Raw genomic sequence first — 21,379 nt, forward strand, 5'->3', positions numbered from 1 at the left:
AATCTCCAGATATACAACACTCAGATTACAGGATTACAGCCTTAATGCTATTGTATGTTAGTATACCAAAAAAATCAGTTGCATTAACTCTTCAGTTATAAAGTTGTTTCAATGTTACTCTGTTTTTACCCCCAACAAAACCATTTTATCAGGGTGAATTCACATCCGCATCAAAAAACATTCAAGTGATTAAGTTTTTAAAACCAAGAACACTAACTCCTTATTTAAAGAAGATAAATTAATAAATTTCTTGTCACACAATTACCTGAAGAGTTCTTTTGCTTCAAGGAACTGAAGCTGTGCAAACTGTATAAAACCTGCTTGCTGCAGGATTCGTTTGTACATTACCTACGAAAGAGAAGGGGGGAAAGAAGGTTTATTATATTTATAAGGAGTTAGTTACATAGTGCTTGTCACTACTGCAATAACTACCTGCCAAAAACACTGAACATATGATCTTCAACCAGTCAAGTTACATGCAAAATAAAGCCTTGATCCTCTACATTTTAAATTGTCTGTACCTGAATATATTGAATCTGCTGCCCAGACTCAGTATCTTAGACAAAAGTATGTGAACACAACACTGTTCACAAGTACTTACTAAAAGCAAAGTCAACAAATAGCAAGTTTAAGTTTTGTTATTCAAATAATGACTTATCCAACATCAGTCTGACTTGCCTCAAGTTTTTGCTCGCGGTATTTGCAGACGTAAAAACCAATGGTCATCCTTTTAGTTCCCCATGAATCAGCAAGCACAAAAAAAGATTTATACTCAAGGGTGGTCCCACTTGACCGCACACAGCCAACTTTCTCCCCGTCTCACCTCACTTCTGCAGCAACCTTGCTGGTGATTCTCAGTCTTATCCCCAGCTGAGGACCATATTTCTGACTTTCTGCCAGTTTGGTTTTTTTGTTTTGGGTTTTTTATTATTTTTATTTTTAAATAAAAATACTTCCAAAGCAGTTCAACTTATCCAGTATGCAGTACGTTATGCAATGTACATAAAAATATGGTGAAAAAGAGGAGCATAAGTAAACCATACGAAAAGCTACGTGTTATGAAGTTTTACTGTAAAGGTCATACCTAGACAAAAAAGTTTACAAGAAGTTCACTAGAAAAAGAACACAAAACTACTTTAAATGCTAGGCATTTATCTAACCTGAACAGCCAATTAGTTACCGCAAGACTAAATGAAACCTTCACATCCAGAATATTTCCCACAGCAAAAGAGAATTACTGAAAGCGAGGAACCTAAACCGTGCTCTGCAAAGCATCCACTGCTTGTGACAACACTGGTATTTTGCAAACATACCCAGCTACAGCCACATGCACGTGAATGCTGTTATTAATAACAGACTCCCATTTTCAATGAAAATACCCAGAGAAACTGCAGCACATTAGCAATGTATTCCAGGCAGGAATTGCTAAAGAGTGTCAGGCCTCAAGTAGGGTAGACTGATATTCTAATTGGTGATTTTTCACCTTGATTAAAGATTGTGGATTTACCAAGAGAAAAGCTTGGCTTAAGTCCATTTAGTCTGTGCAGGCTTTACGAATGGATTATTTTAAGGAAATACTTAATCTTGATCATTAGCAAGCCATTAAAACCTATTGATCTGTAAGGCTGTGGGACTTTTCTGGCCTCCCCAGTGTGGGGGAGAGAAGGGGAAACAGGGAAGTGCTATCTGGCACACCTTTTCAGACAAACGTAACAATATAAAAATAAATGAACAATACTTCATGACATCTTTATATTAACTAATGTTACTATGCTTTACATCCAAGTGTACTAATTCAAATTACAGTTAACTAAAGCTCAAAGGGAATTTAATTACAGTAATAAAGTAAAACTACCTCAGGTGATTACTTCACAAAATACCAAAATATTTTGGATTTACGACTGTGTTATTACATTAATAAATGGTAATCTGTGAACTGATGAATGCCTGTCTGGTCACACTCTTAAGGATGCCGGTAAAGGATTTCAATCTGCAACTATCTGCATCTTGTGGCACCAGAAAAACTTCAGAATCTGGCCTCAGACTTTCCAGGGAGGGTTGAAGTACAAACATTTCTCACCCTGCTAACTAGTATCAGAAATAGGTTGTTTTTTGGTTTTTTTTTAAGTCTGTTTTCAATTTTTGCAATGGAGTGACCACTAATATTTACATATTCAGTGAATTAGGATATTGGAATTAAGTTTGAATTGATCTAAGACACTGAAAATACTGATTTAGTTGTAAAGTTTAGTCTGTACAGCAATCTTTTCAACTAGAAGTTGAAAAGAGCTCTTTGATAGTGTAAGTATAGGCCCAAGGAATCAGTTTTAAATTTGAACTGTTTAAGTGGTATGCACTTTCATTTAAATGTTGACATATCTTCACTTGTCCCTTAAAGCCATGCAATAAAAAAGCTGTAGAATGCCTACAAACAGATGCTTTCCCAACTTTTTAAAGATGCAGTGATGGAATAGGGAGTATCCAGGTTGATTTTTAGCCTACAAGATAAACACTGGACATTAAGATATCCTGTGGTAAAGATTACGGAAGCAACAGACCAGACTGTCTGTGGAAAATTCAATATTCTCTCTTTCTCACAGGTTTTTAAAAATGGACTAGACCTATATGCCAACCACATACAGTTAACTTTTGTTTATGACAGTAAAAACATCTTGAGTTCTTCCAGACCTGTTTGCCAGAACACAGCAATAGGCAGCTTTTAAAAAGGTACTAAGTTACACCCATTCAAAATTCAACACACTGTTTATTCTCCTATCATTTTCGAAGAACCACCATAGGACTTGAAGTGCTTTAGGCAAATTCTATGTTGTTGACTGAATTCACATTAAAAAACTAGCTAAAAAACATGAAATAAGATTTGTATTAATTCATATCTGAAAAAGCGCTAGAAAACAGGAAGATGACTGCTGAAGCTGCGATAGCTATAACGAAGCCTTAATTCTCTCAACTGCTAGAAAAATCCTTTCTAAAATGGTCAGAATTACCAACTAGATTGCGAAAAAAAATTTTTCTAGAAAGTCACTTCAGCTTTTGGTCAGGTTTGGGTGCAGTTAATATGTTTTTTGAAACTAAAAAGAAATGAGAAGAAAAAAAAAAAGAAAAAAGAGAGATACCTATGCAAGATGTGTGTCAATCTAACCAAGGTCTTCACTACCATCAACCATGATTTCTGCAAACTTCAGCTGTCCTGAAAAATTAATAAGTAGTATTCAGTCATTTCATGGTAGCATGGTAGAAAGGCCTTTGTATTCTTCTACCAAAAATGATATCCAGCAAAGCCATCTCCTTGCAACACTTTTGCTTAGCGTTTTTTACATGGCAGTAATTCTTGATGCTCAAAGACAAAGGAATTTTCATCGAATATGGCAGAGAGAAATTTGCAGTCTGCAGGGACCACGGGTTAAATAACAGGTTAGAGCTACTAATGCATGACCTGCTTCTTTCCAGTAACTAAATATTGGCTGTACAAATAATTCTGAGAGTACACTACTTTACTGTTTCAATCTCACTATCATTCTGCATTACCAGCATATATATTTATGCTGATATAAAGAGAGAGAGCATGCACCTGTGTATGCACGCAGTGACAATGCAGTATTGAACTGTAGGAAAAAAACCCATGTCGTCAAGAACTGTCCTGCAATGCTATGACTGAGTTCAAGTCAGACGTAAGATGGCAACAGCCATTGCAAACTGCAGAAATTAAAGTAGCGTGTGGAAAAGGGGGCACTATACTACATGTACCAGACAATTACTATCACTCTTCTGTATGGATAAATTATAGTGGCTGGATCAAGTGCCTTAATGCCAAACCCATGCATTCCTTCCCACTGCTTGTATAAAATGGCAAAATAAGGCCTTGAAAGCACCAGCTACTCGGGAATCAGTAAAGCTTGTGAAATAGATATCCAAAGATATCCATTAGAAGATATCTATTATCTATCTATCTATTATCTGAAGATATCTCTTAGACAGGAGTTAGAAAGGAGCGATTATATGATCAGTTAAAGTATGCCAAAGAAATGTTGCAAAAGACTATGTAGGGCATGTAAGTTGGTTGAACTCCATCAAATTTTTATTATGCGAGACTACAGTAAAAGAAAGTCTGATGTGCTTGTAACAAACCTGTAATGACAGCATTAAGTATCAGAGGCACATTAGAGAGCAAGCTCAACATGTTACATTTCCAACTACACATAAGCTCCAAAAAATTGGACTAACATCTCAACAACTAAGCCAAGTTGAGTCATTTTAATACAAGTCAGTGGGAGACTCCATCAATTTAAGCTGGTTAATATCAGTTTGCAAATACAGCCCAGAACTAGAACAGGCTATTTTGCATGCAAGTAGTATTTTTCCTGTTTTTCAGCTGTAGCATTGACTCAAAATAAGTGAACGCCCTTAAAAGCATGTTAAGTTAGAAAGAACTTAAAATGTTCTTGGAAACAGTAATTTCAGGAGAACAGACATCGTGCACATAAAATACGTGTGAACAGAAAGTAACATCCTAAAGACAGAAAAATCCTAAATGCAAGAAAACTTAGGAGGAATGAGACTCTACATCACGTATTTTTGATAATGAATTGCAGTTCATTGTGTGGCAAAACACAGAAAGACATCTCCCACACTATATCTACATAAACTGGAAAGAAATAATTGGAGAATTAGAGGTCATCATACATAGAAGACATTGATTAGATCATGCATCCTGTCCTCACAGCAGGATTTTAGTTTGCTTCTTTAAATAGATTGCAAAGGAGAAGTTGGAAGTGAAGATGCAAAGCAAAACATGCTGGAAGCTGAACTCTGTATTTATCTAAATACTTTTCAGCTTCAAGTACTTCCAGATAGTTGTACCTTAGCAAAAGGATGGACACAGTTTCCTGGCCAAGCTTTTTACTCCCAGAAGCCTCCCAGCTGCTCATTCAACAGAGGAGTTAAGGATCAAAATGAAAGCTGATAAAAATTTAATTTAATGACTGCTTTTCAAGGGCCTTCACCAAAATTTAAATGAATTTAAAGGAATTAGAAACCTCTTGAAATTTAAAAAAAAAAAAAAAAATCCTGACAGACCTAACCATTTGGGACCACTGCAATTCTGTAATTTCCACAGTCATGTTCCAAACTTTACATCTTCCTAAACAAACCGAAAGGAATGCAGCAGATACTATTTTAATGGCAACAAAATGCTCCAAAGTATATTAAAAAAATAAACAAACCAACCAGATTTTCTGCAGGTTACAGATCAAATTTTGCTTTCACAAAAGGAAAGAAACCAAGTCAAATATTCATTCACCTACTTGGTGAGTAGAGATTTCATGCTACTTTTTCCAAGTTTCAGTCTCTAAATGACAAATAGGAACAAATACAGTAGAATATGTATTGTAATATAAACCAGAGGTAGAAGGAAATTAGTACGAATCTCTAATCAACACTCTAATCAAAGAGTTACTACAATACTTTGGCACACAAAAATCTTAAATATTCAGTTACACACCAGTACAAGTACTACTTATGAGAGTTTGGAAGTAGGATGTATTTGCTTTAGATTTCCATCACTTAACTTCGAAGTTGTACTACTGTGCAATGTAGGATGTAGTAAGAATCTCCGATAAAAAAAAGTAAAACCTAAAAATTCTGATTTGAAATAAAGCATACTTTTTTTAAACAGCAATAGCAAATAACTGAACCTAGTACTAAGGAGGCATCGCAGTGGGTTTTCTATCACTGGGTTTTTGGCTTGGTTTTGTTTTCAATTTTTTCAAGTTACACACTTGAAAAAAAACCAACACCAAAACCCCAGCAGAACAGCAGCGTTCAACCCTGCCAACGTCACAACCTTTACAAGCACAAGCCAATTCAGCAGCATGTCTATTTCCTCAGGCTGAAACTATAAAAGGCATTACATTTCTCTTCAATGTAAATTCCTCCCCCACCCTCTCTAGCCACTCAACCGTTGGTATACATGGCCCCACTGTGAAATTTATATTTGCATGAAAATTAAAGGAAGGACACACCTGAAATTTCTCTTTTGGAATATTCCTTCGAGCTCCTTTTGCTAGAACAAGGGCTTCTTCCACTCTGTGGCTAGCTAGAAGATCCTGAATCTGTTTTTCCAAAGGTAGTGGCACCAAGATATACACACCCTTATTAGTAGCAACAATCACCTTTCCTGGACAGAGCAAACAGACATATTCAGTTTACACTCTCTACAGAAAAAACACATTTCAGAAATAAGCTTTAAGATTTACTATTTAAGATACAAGAACCTAAACAGTGTTAAAGTTCCAAAACTCATCTTTGTTGTTACCGTATTTACTAGATAGTATAGTTTATCTGTAAATTGCACCTCAGAAATACAGAGATAATGGTAAATTTATTTATTTACAGCAGATTTTGTTCCACTCTGAGTAAATGAAACTGGCTTTAATCTCTCATGATGAACTAAGCTGTAAGTAAAGGCCACCACTATTGCCCAGATTCCAGACAACAGGGACTTTTAACCGCCAGATATTTCCACAGGCTTACATTAGAAAATTGTAAGCTGTACATCAAAGGTAGCAAGTAACATACAGTTCATAGTGCTAGAGTTTGTAGCTCTCCTGGAAAACAATAGCAACGCAATGTATTCCACACTTAAGAGTTCTTAACTGAAGAATAGGTCAAAAGAAATTTTTGTATTTTTTGTTTAACAATTCTTTATGAAATATCCCCTTTTAAACCTCTTACACAGATATTTTAGAAAGGAATACAAAAGAACAATTTTTAAGATGTTAGAACTTTGTTAGAGTAGCCCATGGGCAAATACCTGTAGCTCACAATTATTGATTATAGCATTAAATTAACATTGCTCCTTTGAAAGAAATAATTAAGTTACAAGAAAAAGCTCTAACCCCACAGACTCCTACCCAACAATTAACTCGACAATTAGAGCACATTTAATGAGCACACATTTTGTTAGAAGCGTGGAATTTTGGATGACTCAAGTTTTCCTATCATAGTCTGCAGGAATCTAATCAGGAAAGCATTTGCAATAGAAGTTTCAACAGTTAATGCGCTTGCCAGATATTTTGTTTAAAAAACAAACTGAAGTGACTGTGCCCACAGTGGTGGTTGTTCCAGAATTACTGATGCAAAAAAGTGTCCTTTTTAATACCTTCAAAGTCCTGTAGAATGTGACCTTCTTTAAAAGGCAGCGTTTGCTTTTGCTGCTGGTCCAGCATGCTGTGCACTGTAATGAACTCATCATCGAGAGCAACCACGTAAGGAAAGCACAAAGCTGCTCCAATCACGTTCTCTGACCAGTGCACAGGGGCACGCTGTGAAATGCCGTCTACAGTTGCAAACATGCCTACAAAAAGGGAAAAACAAAGCCTGAGGCTCGTTTTAGTTGAAGACTGTCGTTTTCTCAATACGAAGCATGGGTACCAAGGTACAGAAATAAAAAAGTCTCAGAAGAACAGATGCAGTATCAGGTGGCACGGCAACAGCGCATCACACCTCCCTGGACCTTACAGACCTGTTGGTTAGTTCAGTTCAAATTTTTTTTTTTCTTTCTCTTTCACCACAGAAACAGACAACACCAAAAACGGAAGAGAGCAATACTGAAAGAAACTAGCAAGAATTATTCAAGTTTAGTAAGTTTCAGATTTTTTTTTAACAAGAATTACGCCATGTGGTTTGAGTTCATTTCAAAACACTAATATTTAGTGAGACCCAGCATTCAAACAATACTGCCTTAGCAGGAGCCGCAGACCTGCACCACCTGACCTATTTGGCAATACAGGCATATTTGTTCCTCGTAGTGTCAAATGTCTAAAGAGCATTTTAGTTGACAGACAATCATTTACTTGTACTTCTTCTCTTTTGCTACAGCACCATTTTCACAAAATGAGCGTCTGGCTCCTTGGGACAAGTCACTTCCTGTGAGGCATCTGTGTTTTCAATCATTTGAAAAAAAAAAATGCAGACGCTGCATATAAAACATATTTTCCCAAAAGCCAAGCACAGAGTAGACTTAATATCCCAATACCTCCTATGCTGTCTTCAAAACAACCATACTAAATCTTCAGTTAATTTGTGTTTTTCTTTACCACTATCTTTCCTCCTGTCTATTCTGTCCTTCTTCCTTCTCCTAGCTTAATAGAAGTTTGACTTGCTTTTGGACCACACATCACTGGTTCTATTTACGCTACTTGGTATTCCCCAATTCTTCCCGAGACATTAACTGAAGAAAAACTCCAGTCAGTTTTCAGACCTAGTTCAGTAACCCTCTGCCAGCTGAGCCATGCTGAAGCACTATGTAAACTTCTGTTCTAAACATGAATGCATACCCCTTAAAACCAGTATTCTCACGCTATTAAAAAGACACGCCCATGAAAATTGTTCTTCGGCAGCAATGAGCCACTTGACAGCTGGTAGAATAAGTCTGAGCTCTAAAGGACAGAGAAGATAAAAAGATTATGTTACTCAATTTACAAAACCTCTTCCAAACAGAGGATAATGAGGTAAAGGTAGCTGGGTAGGAGGACCATCTTGGGCATAAGGCGTGAAGGAAACCAGAAGGTTGTAGATTTTCACAGAACTACGGTGTAGAGACTAAGCTTCTGGATCCTTTATAGCAGCTTTGAAACGATCAGCCCTTTCGCTTGACTAAGGGTGCAACACAAAATTAAAGTTTCACATCTGACATATTAGCAAGTGATGCTATTTGCTTTTTCACGATAACGATCAGCTTTTCAATCAGAGTGCCTTACAGAAAATACTTTTTTTTTTTTGCCATAATATATAATTCCCAATTTCCTCTATAGATCTTGATATTCTTATGGATCAGAAGTGGAATTTTATGCCAGGCAGACTGCACTATCCATTTTTAATGCCTTCCAGTTATTACTCTGTTATAATCCCATTTCAAAAAGTAGGAGAAAACTTGAGTTACATACATACTAGCCAGTAGTAAACTCAGGGCTAATTATATTTGAAATACCAATTCTTAGAATTTTCTCTCTCTTACACTCTCAAAAAAAATATTCTAAAAACATGATTTAAAAAACTTTTTTTTTTTTTTTTTTTTTTAGATAACAGAGCTCTTCTTTAGGTAATTTTAAAAAATCCTTTATGGAAGTGAAAGGGTATGCAGAGCAATGCACAGTACTCTTCCAAGTCAATGGCTCTCTACATCCCTCTGCCCTCAATAGCTAGGGCTTCTGTGGTAGAATGATGCATTTTCTGTCTTCATCCAGCTCTCACCTAAGGATAACAATAAACAAGACAACTACAATCAGAACCTGTGGCCTTTTTATAGTACAGGAATGCGCTTGATGAAACTGAGATGAAGCCAGTAATCAACTCTGTATTAAAAATGCATACGCTATCTAAAGGTTACAAGAGTTACCCAAAACACAGCCACACTGTTTTCAGCACCAAGAGATCTCGAAATTTATAGAATCATAGAATAATTTAAGTCAGAAGGGGTTTCTGAAGGACATCCAGTCCAGCCCCCCCCCACTCAAAGCGGGACCAACTTAGATCAGGTTACTCAGGACTTTGTGCAACAGACTGCAGATTTTGTTTACTTGTTTGTTTTAAAACAAAAAACTTCTTAGTGAAAATATCTGTAAAATTGAAAAAAAACTTTATTACTTGTTTGAAAAGGAATATGAAAACTTTCAGTTATCATAAAAGTTGACAGCATGAGAAACACTACGAGTGGGTGAGAACAAGAAGGGAACATGCTGGTTACTGTTGACTACTCTGCTCTATGCAGCGTCACCAGCTATGAGAAAAGGCACCACATAACCTTCTATGAATCATTCTGCTTAGTACCTGTGTGCTTGTTACAAGGTAACAAGCTCAGTTCTCCAATTCCATTTGTAGTCTACTCAATCACTATACAACTGTTCAAACCATGCACCACTGAGAAGAGTTTATTCTGGAAAAGCAAAAGGAATAAACTAAAATTAGGTATTTAAAATTTGTATTTTTTCACTCATTAAAGTCATGGAGTAGTTGAAGCAGGAAGGGACCTCCGCAGACTGTCTAATCCGATTTCCCTGCTCAGAGTAGGGTGAACCAGAACAGGTTGCTCAAGACCTCACCCAGTCAGGTTTTGAGTATCTTTAAGAACAGAGATTCCACATCCTCTCCAAGACCTATTTCCTGGTTTGAGCACCATCACAATCAGGAATTTGTTTTCTTATGTTTACATAGAATTTCCTGTATTTCAGTTTGTACCGACTGCCTCTTATCCTTTCACTGAATACACCACCAATGAGCAGTCTGGCTTTGTCTTCTTTATCCTCCCCGTACCTGTTGATAAGATCTCTGTAAGCATTTTCTTCTTCAGATTGAACAGTCCCAGTGCTCTCCGCCTCTCCACATATGAGGTGCTCCAATCACTTAGTTGTCTTTCTGGTCCTTCAGTGGATTTACTCCAGTATGTCCATGCCATTCAGGGAGCCCAGAACTGGACCCAGCACTCCCAATGTGGTCTCACTAGGACTGAGGGGAAAAATTGCCTCTCAACCTGCTGGCAGCACTTTTCCTAATACAATCATTTACGTTGGAAAAGACCCTTAAGATCATCAAACCCAACTGTTAACCTAACACTACCAAGTCCACCACTAAATGCCACCCAGTAGGCTGTCGGACTTCTTTGCCACAAAGGTACATTGTTGGCTCATGGTCACTTTGCCCACCAGAGCCCCCAGGTCCCCCTCTGCAAAGCTGCTTTCCAGCCAGTCAGCCCCCAGCCTGTACTGGTGCACGGGGCTGTCCCTCCCTAGGTGCAGGACTTGACATTTCCCTTTGCTGAACTTCATGAGGTTCCTGTCAGCTCATTTCTCCAGCCTGTCAAGGTCCCTCCAAATGGCAACACAAACCCCTAGTGTATCAGCCACTCCTCCCACTTTTGTATCATCTGCAAACTTGCTGAAGGTGCACTCTGCCCCACCATCCATGTTGTTAATGAAGATGTTAGTATTGACCTCGCTATCGGCCCCCAGGGCACACGACTAGTGACTGGCCTCCAGCTGGACTTTGTGCTGCTGACTACAAACCTTTGAGCCAGGCTTTCAATTCACCTCACTGTTTCTCTAGTTCATTCTTCATCTGTTTGTCTATAAGGATGTTAGGGGATATACTGCCAAAAGCCTTGCTGAAGTTCGCAGTATCACTGCTCTCCCCTCATCCACCAAGCTAGGCATCTAATCATAGAAGACTGTCAGGCTGGTCAGGCAATTTCCCTTTTGTAAATCCATGTTGATTACTCCAAATCACATTCTTGTCCTTCGTATATTCAGAAATAGCTTCCAGGATTTTCTCCATCACCTTTCTGGGGATCAAGATAAGGCTGGCCAGCCTTTAGTTCCCTAGATCCTTTCTCTTGCTCATCTAAGACAGGAGTGAAGACATTTGTTTTCTTCCAGTCCTGAGGAACATCCTCTGATCATTGTGACCTTTCAAAGATAATCAAAAGTGGCCTCGCAATGACACTGACCACCACCCTCAAGCATTCATGGGTGCATCCCCATCAGGTCCCATGGATTTGTCTGTCCAGTTTATTTAAATGTTCCATAACCCAATCCTTCTCTACTGAGGGCAGGTTTTTGTTGCTCCAGATTTTCCCACTGGTCCTAGGGGCTGAGGATTCCTAAAGGAAGGTCACACAGGTAACGTTTGAGGTAAGGAAGGCATTAAGTACCTCAGCCTTTTCCATGTCCTTTGGCACCAGGTTCCCTGCCCCATTCAGCAGTGGGCATCCATTAGCCTTCCTTTGCTGCTGCTATGCTTGTAGAGGCTCTTTTTGTTGCCCTTCATGGTGCACAGCAGAGTCAATGCCAGATGGACTTTGGCCTCCCTAACCCTATCCCCACATGCTTCAACAGCATCTCTATATTCCAGGTCACCTGGCCCCACTTTCACCTCATTTGCTTCCTTTTTTGTATTTGAGTTTAGTCAGGAGCTGCTTGTTCATTAATGCAGTCTTCCTGCCACCTTTGCTTGTTTTCCTGCTCATTGGGATGGACCACTCTTGAACTTGGAGGAGGCAGTCCTCTGCTCCAGGACCATATCCCATGGGATTCTTTTAAGCAGGACCCCGAACAAACCAAAGTCTGCTGTCCAGGCTTGTGGTCTTTTTGCCTTGTTCCCTTCTCTCGGGATCCTGAACTTCACCATCTCATGGACACTGCAGCAAGGCTGCTCCCCTGACATTCATATCGCTAACCAGGTTTAACAGAGCACATCCCCTCATCAGCTCCTCAGTTACCTGGGTCAAGAAGTTAACACCAACGCACTCCAGAAATCTTCTCAACTGCTTGTGCCCTGCTGTGCTGCCCCTCTAGCAGGTTCAAGTGTCCCCTAAGAACCAGGGCCTGCAAATGAAGTTTTCTTCCAGTTATCTGAAGAAGGCCTTACCTACATCTTCTTCCTGATAAGGTGGTCTGTAGTAGACATTCACAATGTCCCCATGTTAGTCTGCCCTCTAACCCTAATCCATAAAATCTCAGCTGCCTCCTCCTTTGTCCCAAGGCACAACACCATACCTTCCTGCTGCTCTCATGTAATGGGTAACCCTCACCTCAGCTGTTGACACTGTTAAATCAGCTGTGCTGATTTCCCAGAAAAAGCAAGAGCGCTTTCACCATCATGTTGTTTTGTACACACTTCTTTGTGTGCACATGCCTGAAGCAGGGCCTCTTCAGCCCTGTTTGTTGATTACAAAGTCTCATCCACATCATCCTGCACTCGTTGTTTGCCAACTCAGCCTACAACCACCATTCCTAGTTTAAATCCTCTTCACCAGGCTGGTCAGCCTGTTCACAAAAACACTTTTGCCTCACTTGGCCTGGTGGATCCCATCTCTTCCTTAAATAGGGATCCATAGTCATAAAAGCCAAATCCCTCCTCACCAGCAGGTCTGACGAGAAACCCTCCATCTCCAATATGAGGGAATGTCCCACTACTATTACCCGCTAATTCCTCCTGGTGCTACTGCATTGTACAGGCTCAGATGATTTGTTGGACAGAGCTTCCCGCTTCTCATCTGCTACCAGAGCACTGAACATATTCTACAGATGCAAATCTGCAGGCTGAGAAGGAGAGTTCTTCCTTTTACGATAAGTCACAAGTTTCCAGCCTTTGCCATCACAGAACAAGCAGAGACTCAGCCTGCCCTTCCCCCAGTACAGTTGGGGGTTTAGGCTCATGCCTGGGTCCTGGAGAAAATTCAGTTTCCTTTTGGTCCTCTCTGATGCCGTGCACTCTGCTGACCTCCTCCTGCATCTCCTTTACTTGGCAACACAAATCGTCAACCAAGCACACAACTCCTGCAGGCAAGGACAAAATTTCCCCCTGCCCGAGTCTTAGCAAGAGACACCAGGCGCTTCCTTCAGCTCAAGACCTGAAGAGCTGCACCCTCCCTTTGGAGCTCGGTCTGAGACAAGGCCTCTGATGTTTTGGGGTAGTTGCTCCAGCTGGTGCTAAGAAGCATGCCCTGTGCAATATGCAAGAACTGTTTGCTGAAATTTTAAAAACTTAAAAGCCTCTGTATGGCAGGAAATCTGATTAGAAACATGCAACAAGAGCTTCGTGAAATGAAAAAATGAATTTTGGTAAGCATAGTTTCATACATAATCAGAAAGAAGTGATTTTCAATTCTGAATGAACTAATTACTGGACAGAATGAAGATGCATCAAAAATGAAGTTCCTCCTCCCTTTGAAAGAATGAGCTATATACTAACTGCAAGTAGAGCCAACAAACTACTGAACGGCTAAGTCTATGGATCAACTATGAACAATTCTAACAATCAGTTTTAAATGCAGAGTCCAGGTAAGGAAAAAGTTTACATACCCAAGAAACTCAAATTGTTTTACTTTATGATTATCATTTTAAGCAGTTGCTTTCTGCCATTCTAAATTCCAGTCTTAACTCAAAAGCAAATTAATCTAGATAAATGTCACTTCAGACACCATAAAGCCGAATATATTAATGCAGAATAGATCCACCTCAGTAAAAAAGGCTGAATTTAGTATAGATGCTCTACCAAATGCCAAATGAACGTCTTAACCAATAAGACATACAAAAGCAAACCAAAACTAGAATTGAAAATTTACATCAAGCTTTTTCAAGTCCATTCACTTTACAGCAGAGGCCTACCTCAAATGCCAAGATATACAATGCTTATGTATTATAAAGGGGCTCAACCATCTTCACAACTTCAGAGACAAGTGTTAAAGACACTAAGAATTTTACCAAGGAAGAACAGAAAGATGGATAATACTAAAGAAAACAACAGTGGGGAGGGAATAGAGAACAGATGATTAAAAAACCCAAACAAACCCACAAGCTGAATTAGGCAAGGAAAAGATATACAATCCATAGCAAGCAGTCTTTGTAAGGTTTCTGAGCTAGTAGAAGGTAGACTTTGCCTGTATTATGGGAAAAAGGGAGGTTGATAGCATGTTTAGAGCTGCAGAAGGGCATTTGCTTAAGATATCACATATCTGGCAATTTTAACCCCAGGACAATCTACTTACACAAGGATGTTGGATTTTATGAGTAAAGGTCTTACAGTATAGCCCTCTTCCAGGTCACCAGATAAAAGCAAAAGTTGGACTAAATAAAATTCTGCTTTCTGACTAGATACAATTATGCTTTTGAAAACGTATCTATTCTTAATCAAAAAAGAAATGAACCAGTTGAACAGAATCTGGTTTGTCATTCCTAAAAAGATAAAGATTAAAGTAAGAATGGTATCTCCTTCAAAACGTGTCAAAAGGGAATACTTTCAGACAGTCAATTCACAAATGTTAACTGTCATAGCACTACTAAAACAGTTAATGTCCACAAATGCATGTCCACATTTCAAGTAACTAAGAGTTTTAATAAGAAGTGGGCAACCAAGATGATTTAGAAAAGCCCTACGTCTGAAAAAACAAGTTCATCTTGGAACATCTTTAATTTGCATAAACTGATATTCTAATGAGTCTCTACTTCTTTGAAGAAAAACTGGTGAGTTGATGTACATCTCACATTCTGATCACAAGACAAAACTTAAATATAAACAACTGATTGCACTCTTGTTTTTCTTTAGAATTTATATTAAAAAAACAAAAAACATGCAGATCCCTGAATTAAGGACCTAAATAGTTGTGATCTTTGCGTCATGCTATTCCTAATGTGTCAGGGAAGATAAATAAACTGCATCTCCTAAATGGAGAGTCATATGGCAAACAGCATGAAAGCATTCTGCCTGTGGTCCGTCAGCTCTGGGATATTGCAGCTTTTCCAAAAAAAGCTCAAGACTACTGACCTCACAGCATATTGTTGATTTAGACAGATTACAACAACAATCCTTACAATCATCTGTCTATTAGACAAAAGCATTATTTCACATGATTTAACTTTGGTTTTGCAATACTTAAACTATCATTTTCTGTAACATGGAGCTGAAAAATACTATTAAAAAAATTAAGCAAATGGGAGCATAAAAATTGTGTAGTATCTGACAACATCTACAGTTCGGACAGAGTTTACTTGTACAAGAGTTAGGATACAGTTTACTTCCACTAACATTTCTTACTAGCACTGTAGTACAACATAGCTATTTGTGAATCTGCTACAATCTATAAAATGAACTTTGTATGAACTCCTCTGAATAGCAACTGAGAAAAAAATTAACTCATCTACACTAATTAAATTAATTAATTTACACTAAATTTATAGCAACATGGGGCTCCTCAAACCCAGTCTGGCTAGTCACTACAGAGAGCCTATCAGCCTCTCAAGTTTCACTTGGTACCAACCAATTTTTTTACTCTGGGCTGCAAGATACTACTACTGTTAGCTGTCTATACAGAAATGAAGCTTTCTACAGACATGACTAAAATACAAATAATCAGATTTTTGTGCATTAAAAAAAGCAGGAGAGTTATAATAATACTTAGTACAAAAAAATTTACCATCTACCTTTTTATCTCAACATTCCAGTGTAACCCTGTGAAGAAAATTGTCATTATTGTGCACCGCACTTGATTAGTTAAGCTTTGCTTCCCAAATTGAGAGAAATTAAGAGAGAGAAGTTAAAAAAACTGCAAAAAAAATTACAATCCTTAGTCTCACCTAGGCCTCCGGGGCCAGCCAACAGAAACTCTTGTCTGCCTATCCTTTTCACAATTGGCCGTTTCTCATCACTGCAATAAGGAAATAGATCCTGGGAGACGCCAGTATTATAATTCAAAATTATATACTGTGTAGTAAGTGCAAGACATAGGTAATAACCATCTACAGCCACAGCACAGGGTTGCTCTGGAGTAAACACTTCCTTCACTATCTGGACTCTGTCTTCAAACACCATGAACATTTGAATGGTCCGCCGCTTGACCGAGATAATGCAGACTTCCACACAGAAAGGATCCCCACTCACGGGGTTTTCATTTAATGCGAATGTCACAGCTCCTTTGATTCTAGCACCAGTGGGGACAGGTTCCAAGTTCATCATGTTAACTAGTGTTATTGTGTTGTCACAAAGCACAAGAAGCCTGGTGAGGGCAGAGGCTGCTTTCAACTCACTCACAGGCTTCTTCAAGCCCAGGTATTTATGCAGTTGCTTGGTGGCAGCAAAAGTTATTTTTCCAGCTGTTGAGATCTTTTCATCCAACAGAAAGTGATAGATAAAGCAGTCATTGGTTCCAATATAGAGGTTCTTTCCGCAACACTCAATGCATTCGATGTTGATGTAATTTTTGTCTCCCATTAACATCTCCCGCTCAACAGCAGAAACGAGCTTGAAAGCTTTAACACTCATTGTGTCTTCTGGGTGATCTGATTAAAGAGAAGAAAAAAAAACCACACCACTATTTACCTCCACACACATAATCAAATCTCAGAGGTAGCAATTTAACATTCACCAATACAAAAACTTCATTGTTGCATTTTTTTAATAGTCTATACTCTATTTTCAACCTGATTACACAAGCCAGAATGAGCACATTAACAACCACAGGTTTATATCACCTGCACATGAAAAGATACAAGCTTCGGCTCTCGGATTTCTAGAGAAGCCACAAGGCATTTAGTGCTACAAGTTAACGTCTCATGTTGCTTTACACTCAATTTAGGCCTATTAGTACATAGTCTCTTAGCAAAATATCATAGACATATTCCATTTTAACACATACTTTACATTCCTTACTCTCCAGCAATCAGAAATACATAACTTTCAAGCCACTTAAATAATAATTTACACAAGGTATCATCCAACTCCTAACAAAAGTTGTTGGCTTGTGGCTTTTTTTTTTAGTATCTGCAGAGTATTTGTTTTATTCAGTGCTACTTACACATTCTCTGTATTGGACTATACGCACCAGCAATTATAAAGCACAGTCACACAGCAAATTTGGAAGCATGGTCCATAAAGCATTCGTTAAGCTCAAGATGCAATATCATGGAAATCAGAAGAGTTTCTGTTCTCTACCATCACAACCTTTCCAAAAGTCTGTCTTTAAGTGCTAAGCAGCACTTCTAATATTCATTCTACAAACTATATCTACCATTCTGCAATCAAGCACTGCCAAGGGACAGATGCAATTTATGAAGCAATTATTAGTGTTTTAAAAACAGTCCGCCTAATTTTACTGTAGTCCAGACTTGTGTTATTTTTATAAGAAACCAGACAGCTGTGCTCAACACTCCAAAGAAGAGCAGATGAGAAATTGCTTGTTTAATCACCTTTTAATTTGTCATGACTGGTCTGTAATGACAACTTAGCCCACACAGGGGAAGACACAACACTGAACATCTTGAATGGATTTAAGAAATAACATATACAATTGCTTCTAGTCCACATGTACAATGGAGGCATAAAACATCAAATGAAGTTTCTGTGGGCCAACACAGAAACCAACATCAACAAGATGCTCTTGTGAACAAACCCAAACCCAAACATAGTCAAAATGAATTTAGTTTCAAATTATTATATCTAAAAAAAACCCTTTGCTTTTGCAAGAGAACACTGAAAACCGTGGCAAAAATTTCCAAAACTGAGTGAGAAAAGGTAAGGTACACAATGCACAAGTAACCACTAAATAAAATTAGATCAAACTAAGAACATAGCCAGAAGCAAATCATATTACAAAGAGATAGTAGTGATCTTTTTTGCCAAGAACTTCCTAATTTTTTTCAGAAGTTAGAGATTTTAGTTTGGGCTTCCATGACATTTTCAAATTGCATCTTTACCTGGGATGTAAATTAGTGTTCTGGCCTTCAACAAAAAAACCCAAACCCAGGAAGTACTAGAGAAACAGCCTAAGGTGAAATGATAATGCAAGTCTCTGGCAACACAGCCATGTTATCCTCCAATGTTATCAAAAGAAACACAGCACATTAACTTAAAAAGGGCCGCCCAAAGGTTGACTGCCAAAAAAACTCCAACCATTTTTGAGTGCCTGTGTGTAGCCTGAAGTAATAAACTATCGTCTGGAGAAGTTAGGCAGCTTTTTTTACTGGAAGCTGCCAACAACAACTTAACGTTCCTGTAGACCAACGTAAAAACGTTAATGTATACCATTGGGAGAACTACAGAATTTTGCTCTCCATCAAGATGTATCAAAAACCTCCAAAAAAACTTACTAAATGAAAGCAGATGAAAAATAAAAGTGTAAAAGAAATCAAAATAGATACACAATCCCTGAGCAGAAAGAACAAAAAATAACGTAGTACTACATAAGTCTGGTAGCAAAGAAATTAAAACACTCATGCTAGAAAAAAGCTGTGAAAAAAGCTTTTAAGAACAATCAACGTCAACACGCATAATCTGCATGTAATTTTTTTTTTTTACATTTATTTTGTTCTCATTTTTAAGAGCTTAGGGGCCTACGCGCACCGCAAAGACACAGGTTCCGCAGAACATGCTGTCCCTTTAAAGTGCAAGAGGCCACCCCCGAGTTACAAATGGAAGTCAGCATGCTACTTTTTAGATGTTCAGAACTCCGGAAAACAAGATAACGGGGATGTTTGCGGTCAAAAAATAATCAATAGGCTGGCAAATTATCAGCCTACTAAATCTTACTCTCCTAAAGGCACTAATAACCCCGCGTGCACTCATCTCCGGTAAGGAGTGGAAAGCAGCTCTCCCCCACCTTTGCGAGGCAATACCCTGCTCTGCATTTACCTCTCGCCTGCTGCTGCCCCGCAGGCCAGCCCCCTGCCTACCTCACCTCCGCACCGCTCGCTCACGTAGACGCACTCCCACACCCTGCGCGATGAACTGCGTGCAAGCCCTAATTAACCTGTCGGTACGATTCCACAGACCCGAGGTGCCGGCCCACTCCAGCGCCAGAGCTGGCCGCACCAGCCCCCGGGAGGACGGGGACGCGCTTCACCCCGGGCCCGCCCGCACCCTGCCCGGCCCGGCGCGGCGCGCCGGGCCGCGCGGCGGCAGCAGCGGCGCCGTTCGCTTCACCCCTGTCCCCTCACACGCCCGCAGCCGGACCGGGCGGCGCAAATCAGGCCCGGCAGCGACCGGCCCCGCGGCCCCCGCGCCTCCCCGGCCCCCGGCGCGCCCGCCTCCGCCCCGGCAGGCGACGCAGCCTCTCCTCCCGCTCGCCCTCCCCCAGCACCTGCCAGCGCCAGGCGCCGCCGCCACACCGGGAGCCGGGCCCGCCGCTGCGAGGCCTTGCGGTGCGCTGCCGGCGGCCGGGGCCGGGGCGGGCGCCGCCTCAGGCCGCGCTGTCAGCGCCCAGGCCTCGCGGCGCGCGGGGGTCCGCCGGCGGGCGGGGGACGCGCCGCTTCCGGTGTGGCACAGGCCCCGCCCTGCGCCAGCGCCACCGCTTCCCGGAGGGGAGGGGCGAGGAAGGGAGGGGGGCCGCCTCACCCAGAGGGGCCGGGGCCCTTCCGGTCACGCGGGGGAGGGGCGCCCGCCGTCCCGGCGCCGACGGCGGGGGGTGGAGCCTCAACGAACCCCGCCCGCCGGGGGCGCGGCTGGGGCCGGGCGGTGAGAGCGAATACGTCAGCGCAGCCACCGCGCGCGCGCGCGGGGGGGAGGGCTCGCGGCCGCGGTTGGCGGCGGCGGCCGGTGGGTGGGCCAGCTCCCGGTCCCCCCGCCCGCGTCGGGCGCCCGCCCCTCGGCGCGGTTTCCCTGGAGGGGCAGGCGAGGAAGGGTAACGGCGCCCTCGTGCTGCGCCGGTAACCGGAGGCCCCTGTCCCTGGGCCGCTGGGCTCCGGCCGGTCCTCAGAGACGGGCCCGGGCTCGCAGCCAAGCCGTACATCTACCCAGAGGCCGTACGCCCGACTGCGAGCAGCCCCGGCAGCGCGAACGGCAGCCGCCAGCCGGGCAGGTCCGGAGGGGCGCGTTTGCCGTTTCCAAGCGCTGTAGTTGAATCACAGTCGGTAGCGACAGACCGGCCCTGAAGTACCAAGGACAAACGCAGGCGGGAAAAGCGGCTCTTCCAGGGGAAACCGAAAAGTAACGGTGGTTGTGGAGGGCTTGGGAGGGGGGAAGGAGGGCGAGCAGAAGGGAACGGAGCGCGCCAACTGCCAGCAGACGGCCGTGGGGACGCCGTGCGGAGCGTCGCCGAGAAACGCTGCTCGCCTGCGCACGTCAGATGAGTCTTTAAATACTCGAGATTTGAACTCGTACTCTTGGGAGCGCTGCGCGAATATAGCAGTAACGTTACAGACGTAGTCACACATACGCGACCTGTCCTACCTGCGTGGATTTTCGTTCTGTCACTCGTGTTACTTGGTGCCTGCGCCTCCCAATTCTGTAAAATGCACCGAGTACTTAAAATTACGTCGCAATTTTATGTTGTAACGGCGACGCGGTTAGTTCACTAGCGTAATTATTTGCGACTCCCTGCTCTGCTTTTAAACACGCGGGCAGGTTACTAACTCAGAGGAGCATTTTACTTTGGAATTGCAAAGCAGCTTTTGTCACTGCAGACGAAGAAGCGTCAACCGGCAGTCATCGCTTTTGGGGGCAAGGCTTCAGATCCCGATTCATTCGGTGGCAAAGCTCCTGCGTGTAGCAGCACAAACGTTTTGTATGCCGGCAGAATCGTAACAAAACAGATTTGCTCTGCCTGTTCCAACAGCGTCAGCTGGGGGATGACTTCACCGTACCAGCCACGTAAGACTCCTGCCGACCCGCTAGCCCAGCCTGCCGGCGGAGCTGCCCAGAGGAGCCAAGCCGACCCGGGAGGGCGCGCCCCCAGCTTTGCCGTCCCCGAGTCAGGCTGCTCGCGTCACAGACTGCCTCCCGCTCCAGAACGTGACGCGAAAGCAGCGTTTGGCGCAGCGCGGCTGCCCCCGTTCCCAGCCCCTCCGTGTCTGGCCGCCTACGGCTGCTCCCCTCCGGC

General features: G+C 41.6%; 1 protein-coding gene across 1 annotated transcript in view; it reads right to left on the reverse strand.

Annotated features, from left to right (window-relative positions):
- Window positions 1–19,699, reverse strand: part of TGFBRAP1 (transforming growth factor beta receptor associated protein 1) — a 35,556-nt gene extending 15,857 nt beyond the window's left edge. Inside the window, exons 1-5 of the mRNA XM_076359984.1 lie at window positions 19,643–19,699; window positions 16,146–16,847; window positions 7,178–7,372; window positions 6,039–6,193; window positions 266–348 (exon numbers count right to left, since the gene is read on the reverse strand). Coding sequence (XP_076216099.1) covers window positions 266–348; window positions 6,039–6,193; window positions 7,178–7,372; window positions 16,146–16,830 — 1,118 coding nt within the window. The 5' untranslated portion in view covers window positions 16,831–16,847; window positions 19,643–19,699. The remainder of the gene's footprint in view (window positions 1–265; window positions 349–6,038; window positions 6,194–7,177; window positions 7,373–16,145; window positions 16,848–19,642) is intronic.
- Window positions 19,700–21,379: the final 1,680 nt, after the last annotated feature.

The sequence above is a fragment of the Aptenodytes patagonicus genome, chromosome 1 (genome assembly GCF_965638725.1).
Source record: "Aptenodytes patagonicus chromosome 1, bAptPat1.pri.cur, whole genome shotgun sequence".
In the NCBI taxonomy this organism is placed as follows: Eukaryota; Metazoa; Chordata; class Aves; order Sphenisciformes; family Spheniscidae; genus Aptenodytes; species Aptenodytes patagonicus.